Genomic DNA, 6,288 nt, shown 5'->3' with positions numbered 1-6,288 from the left:
TAATATAATATAATATAATATACATATTTATTCATTTTTTGGTTTTTCCCCTCCACCCAGAAAAAAAACATGCAACACTTTAAAGAAGCATCATAAAAATCATTAACAAATTATTGGGCTTTGGAGACACTTCCCACCCAAACCATTCCATGATTATTGATAGAAATATTTATTTTTGCCACAGGGAGGGAAATATTCTCATGAACAGACATTGCAGGAGCTCAGCTCAGCACTGCAGGGGGATTCATCCAAATTTATCCTGGAATTTTTCCCTTTTCCCCCCATTTTTTTGCTGCTCCCAGAGTTTCTGTGCCCCAATCCCTTGCTGGCTGCCCCAGTTTATTCCCAGAATTTCCCAGGAAAGGCAGATGGGCGGTGAGGATGGATAAATCCATCAAAATGTGGTTTTTTTGTCACTGATCTCAGCAGTGGATGGGAAAAGAAAAGAGAAGATGAGGAAAATGCAGCTTTGGGGCTGGGCCTGCGGATCCAAAGTAATTTTGAAGGATGCAAAACTTAAAGAAAAGAATAAAAGATCCAAAACTACAAAAAGAAACAGAGCAAGATTGGAGAAATAAGTTTTTGTTGTGTGTGAGGTATTAACAGCACCACCAACCTCCCCCTTCAAGCACAAGGTCCAGGATGAGATAAGAGAGGAAAAAACAATTATTTAAGGTGTCAACACCATCCTCAAATTGTCAGAAGCCACTTTCTTCATGATCTCCCGAGCCTGGGCTGTGGGTGGCCCAAAACCAGCAAGAAAACTCCAAAATTAGCAAAAAAAGAAAAAAAAAATCCAACCCAAAAAACCCACCAAAACCAGCCAAAAAACCACCAAACCAGCAAAAATCCCTTTAACTAGTAAAAGAAACCCCCAAACCAGCAAAAAAACCTCAAAACAACAACAATAAAAAACCCTAAAACCAGCAAAAAAACCCCAAACCAACAATAAACCCTAATACCAACCAAACCAGCAAAAAACCTTTATAACTAGTAAAACAACCCCTAAAACCAGCAAAAAAATCCCAAAATCAACAATAAACCCTAATACCAAGAAAAAAATGCTAAAACCATCAAAGAATTCCATAAAACTAGGAAGAAAAAACCCCAAAACCAACCAAAAAAACCTGCAAAAACCAACAAAAAAACCCTAAAAATCAACACAAAATGCACCTAAAAATCAACAAAAAATGCCCAATACCTTCCCTTTCCCTCCTTTGAAAAATTCAGATTTTTCCTATTAACAGCACCACCAACCTCCCCCTTTAAACACAAGGTCCAGGATGAGATAAGAGAGGAAAAAACAATTATTTAAGGTGTCAATACCATCCTCAAAGTTGTCAGAAGCCACTTTCTTCATGATCTCCCGAGCCTGGGCTGTGGGGGGGGTGTAGCCGATGACAAAATTCACCAGCACCGAGGGGTCCAGGGGGCCCAGGTCTGTGTTGGGCACCTCATCATATTTCCTGTGAGGGTGCATCATGCTCATCAGGATCAGCCAGAAGAGGAAAAACAGAGGGAAAAGCACCTCCTGTATGGAAAAAAATGGAATATTTTATAATTCAGGATTTTTAAGGGTGAAAAAAAATTCAATATGTAATCATCAGGATCAGCCAGAATGGGGGAAACCACAGGGAAAGCAGCTCCCGGATAAAAAAAATTAAGTATTTCAAAATTTAGTATCTGAAAGGGTCAAAAAAATTCATTATATGCTCATCAGGATCAGCAGAATAGGAAAAGTAGAGGGAAAAGCACCTCCTGCACCAAAAAAATGGAATATTTCAAAAAACCTCATTATATTTCCTGTGAGGGTGCATCATGCTCATCAGGATCAGCCAGAAGAGGGAAAACAGAGGGAAAAGCACCTCCTGTATGAAAAAAATGGAATATTTTATAATTCAGGATTTTTAAGGGTCCAAAAAAATTCAATATGTAATCATCAGGATCAGCCAGAATGGGAGAAACCACAGGGAAAGCAGCTCCCGGACAAAAAAATAAAAATTTCAAAATTTAGTATCTGAAATGGTCAAAAAAATTCATTATATGCTCATCAGGATCAGCAGAATAGGAAAAATAGAGGGAAAAGCACCTCCTGTATGAAAAAAATGGAATATTTTATAATTCAGTATTTCAAAGGGTCAAAAAATTAATTATGTACTCATTAGGATCAGCCAGAAGAGGAAAAACAGAGGGAAAAGCACCTCCTGTATGAAAAAATTGAATATTTTAAAATTTAGTATCTTAAAAGGGTCAAAAAAATTTATTACATAATCATCAGGATCAGCAGAACAGGAAAAATAGTGAGAAAAGCACCTCCTGGATGAAAAAAAAAATGGAATATTTAAAAATTCAGTATTGGAAAAGGTCAAAAAATCTCATTATTTACTCATCAGGATCAGCCAGAACAGGAGACAGAGGGAAAAGCACCATGTCCACCAAAAAAACTGGAGTATTTCAAAATTCAATGTTTCAAAAGTTCAAAAAACTCATTATAAACTCATCAGGATCAGCAGAATGGGAAAAATAGTGGGAAAAGCACCTTCTGCACCAAAAAAATGAAATATTTCAAAATTCAGTATTTCAAAGATTGAAAAAAGTTCATTGTGTACTCATCAGGATCAGCAGAACTGGAAAAGCATTGGGAAAAGCACCTTGTCCAAAACAAATGGAATATATCAAAATTCAATGTTTCAAAAGTTCAAAAAACTCATTATAAACTCATCAGGATCAGCAGAATGGGAAAAATAGTGAGAAAAGCACCTTCTGCACCAAAACCATGGAATATTTCAAAATTCAGTATTTCAAAGACTGAAAAAAGTTCATTGTGTACTCATCAGGATCAGCCAGAACAAGTGAAAGCACAAGGAAAGCAGTTCCTGGGCAAAAAAAATATATGGAACTATTTCAAAATTAAGTATCTGAAAGGGTCAAAAAAGCTCTTTATGTGCTCATGAGGATCAGCCAGGAATGGAAAAATAGAGGGAAAAGCACCAAAAAAAAAGGAATATTTCAAAAAAACCTCATCATGTTTCCTGTGAGGAGCCCCTCACCTGGACACTGCTCTTCTTGGTCCTGCACTTGATCAGACAATTCTTGAAGAGCAGAGCTCGGGTTTGCCTCCACACTCCTGCCTCCCTCGGAGCACCTGGGGCCATTTTCTGGGCTGCTTCCAGAAGAAAAAATACAAGTTTTTTATTAAATGACAAAATAATTTCCCAGTCTGAGCTGGGCAGCTGCAGCGCTCAGCGCCTCCGGGCTTGGATTGTCACAGAAAGGTTTCACTTTCAGTTTTTCGTGTTTGAAAACACGAAATGAGGGGAATTGGGAATGGGAGAGACTGGGAATGGGAGAAACTGGGAATGGGAGGGACTGGGAATGGGAAAAACTGGGAATGGGAGAAACTGGGAATGGGAAAAACTGGGAATGAGGGGAACTGGGAATGGGAAAGACTGGGAATGGGAGAGATTGGGAACTGGGAATGGGAGAGACTGGGAATTCGGAATGGGAGAAATTGGGAATGGGAGAAACTTGGAATTGGGAATTGGAGAAACTGGGAATTGGGAGAAACTGGGAATTGGGAATGAGAGAAACTGGGAATGGGAGAAATTGGGAACAAGAAAAACTGGGAACGAGAGAGACTGTGAATGAGAGAAATTGGAAATGAGAGAAACTGGCAGTTAGGATTGGGAGAAATTTGGAGTAAGAGAAACTGGGAGTGAGAGAAACTGGGAATGAGAGAGATTAGGAATGAGAGGAACTGGGAATTGGGAATGGGAGAAACTGGGAAAGAGAGCATTTGGGAATGGGAGAAACTGTGAATGGGAAAAACTGGGAATGAGAGAAACTGGGAATTGGGAATGGGAGAGACTGGGAATGAGAGAGATTGGGAGTGGGAGAGACTGGGAATTGGGAAAGAGAAATTGGGAATGAGAGAATTTGGGAACGAGAGAAACTTGGGATGAGAGAAACTGGGAATTGGGAAAGAGAGAAATTTGGAATGAGGGAAATTGGAAAAAAAGACAAATTGGGAATAAGAGAAATTGGGAATGAGAGAAACTGGCAATTGGGAATGAGAGACATTGGGAATTGGAAATGACACAGGGAATGAGAGAAATTGGGAATGAGAGAAACTGACAATTGAGAATCAGAGAAATTGGGAATGAGAGCAATTGGGAACTGGGAATGAGATCAATTGGCAATAAGAGAAACTGGCAATGAGAAAAACTGCAATTGGGAATGAGAGAAATTGGGAATGAGAGAAACTGGGGATGAGAGAAACTGGGAATGAGGGAAGCTGGGAACAAGAAAGATTGGGAATGACAGAGATTGGGAATGAGAGAAACTGGCAATTGGAAATAAGAGCAGTTGGGAATGGGAAGTATTAGGAATCCATCTGGGAATTTGGGCTGAAGATGCCCCAGGACGCCCTGGAGCCACCCCAAGGCAGGACCAGCTCCAGCCCAGCTCCCCAGTCCTGAGTTAAGCCAGGCTCATTTCCATTTTCCCCAGGCGGATCCCAGTGCCAGCAGTTTGTGAGGAGCACACTGCAGGATCCCAGTGCCAGCAGTTTGTGTGGAGCACACTGCAGGATCCCAGTGCCAGCACTGTGTGAGGAGCAGCACTGCAGGATCCCAGTGCCAGCAGTTTGTGTGGAGCACACTGCAGGATCCCAGTGCCAGCAGTTTGTGAGGAGCACACTGCAGGATCCCAGTGCCAGCACTGTGTGTGGAGCACACTGCAGGATCCCAGTGCCAGCAGTTTGTGAGGAGCAGCACTGCAGGATCCCAGTGCCAGCAGTTTGTGAGGAGCAGCACTGCAGGATCCCAGTGCCAGCAGTTTGTGAGGAGCACACTGCAGGATCCCAGTGCCAGCAGTTTGTGAGGAGCACACTGCAGGATCCCAGTGCCAGCAGTTTGTGTGGAGCACACTGCAGGATCCCAGTGCCAGCAGTTTGTGAGGAGCACACTGCAGGATCCCAGTGCCAGCAGTTTGTGAGGAGCACACTGCAGGATCCCAGTGCCAGCAGTTTGTGAGGAGCACACTGCAGGATCCCAGTGCCAGCAGTTTGTGAGGAGCACACTGCAGGCTGCTGGCAGAGCTGCCCCGGGGCCATGGGCTGTGCAATGGGGTGTGAGTAACCCCCTTCCCTGCTGGAGCACAGCCAGCACCACTCACTCCTCCTTTTTAACCTCTTCATCACTCCCCAGGCTGCACGTGGCCTTGGGGAGAGGGAAAGGAAATGAGATTAATAAACGGGATTAAATGGGAAATTGATTCCAGGAGTGGCTGCACGTACCTGGGGAGGGCTGGGGGCTGCAGGGGCGCTTCTCTCCTGGGTTTCCCACCCTTTCTGCTGCCTGAGGTTGGCAGTCAGGGCTCAGTCTCCATCTCCCTCTGCTTGCTCAGCTGGGAACGTTGGGACATCTCACCTGGGAGGGTGAGACAACACCAGGAGCTGCTCGGAGGGGACAGGTGGCACCAAGCCCACCCTCAGCAGCACCAGTGACAAACTGCTGGGCTTTGGCTTCTCTGCCTCTGTCAAGGATTGAAGCTCTTGAGATGGAATTTCGTGCTCAGATCAGCTGTTTATTTCTTATATGGATAAGAAGAAAGAAGATAAGAAATGAAGATGGAAATATGGATAAGAAATAAAGAAGATTCTTTATTTCTTATGCATGGGAATAATTTCTTATCCATATTACAGTCCCACAAGGTGTGAGTTCTGCAGTATTTCACTAGCAAGCTACAAAATAGCTGTAACTACCTTTCTCTACAAGGCCTTTCAAGGATAAACTGTCCAATTAAGAAATGACACCTAAATAATTTTCACTTTTAACCCAACAACCAACCACCCATGGTCTGGAATGTGGATTTTTATCCAATTACACCAAACCACCCAAACCCATGGAGAAGAAGGTGAAGAAGGATCAGCCTTGACCCTAAAACCCCCATCCTGCTTTATATCTATTACTATATTCTAAACCCTTAACTTCAAGTTTTCCAGCCTGTGATATCACACACTTCTAACCAACTCCACACCCACAATCCCAGTGCCAATAATCAATTTTGGAAGCTTCTCCACAGCCTCAGGTCAATGCAGTTTTCTCTTGGGGGTCAGTGCCTGGCAGCACAGAAAGTCTCAAATTCTCAGCCTCTAAAACTCCAACAACAAACTGAGTAATTCCTCAAGCCTTCAGCCAAAACACAGTGGAGAATGTGGAATTTATCCATATTTTAGCCTTCCAGCTCCCAGCAGCCCTTCCAGAAGCAGGCTGATGTTGCTGGTGC

The 6,288-nt window shown here is 43.0% G+C and overlaps 1 protein-coding gene across 4 annotated transcripts in view; it reads right to left on the bottom strand.

Annotated features, from left to right (window-relative positions):
* The window catches only part of ABCA5 (ATP binding cassette subfamily A member 5), a 43,817-nt gene extending 38,286 nt beyond the window's left edge, over window positions 1–5,531 (bottom strand). For 2 of the 4 annotated variants that reach the window (XM_031063340.1, XM_031063338.1), the window contains exons 1-3: window positions 5,297–5,531; window positions 3,051–3,163; window positions 1,327–1,531 (exon numbers count right to left, since the gene is read on the bottom strand). In XM_031063340.1, coding sequence (XP_030919200.1) covers window positions 1,327–1,531; window positions 3,051–3,155 — 310 coding nt within the window. In that variant the 5' untranslated portion in view covers window positions 3,156–3,163; window positions 5,297–5,531. Of the gene's footprint in view, window positions 1–1,326; window positions 1,532–3,050; window positions 3,167–5,296 lie in introns of those variants that run through there. The other 2 variants (XM_031063339.1, XM_005428670.2) reach the window with 2 other exon arrangements.
* Window positions 5,532–6,288: the final 757 nt, after the last annotated feature.

Source organism: Geospiza fortis, unplaced genomic scaffold, assembly GCF_000277835.1.
Source record: "Geospiza fortis unplaced genomic scaffold, GeoFor_1.0 scaffold153, whole genome shotgun sequence".
NCBI classification, from domain to species: Eukaryota; Metazoa; Chordata; class Aves; order Passeriformes; family Thraupidae; genus Geospiza; species Geospiza fortis.
This window is presented reverse-complemented; position numbering and strand designations above follow the sequence as displayed.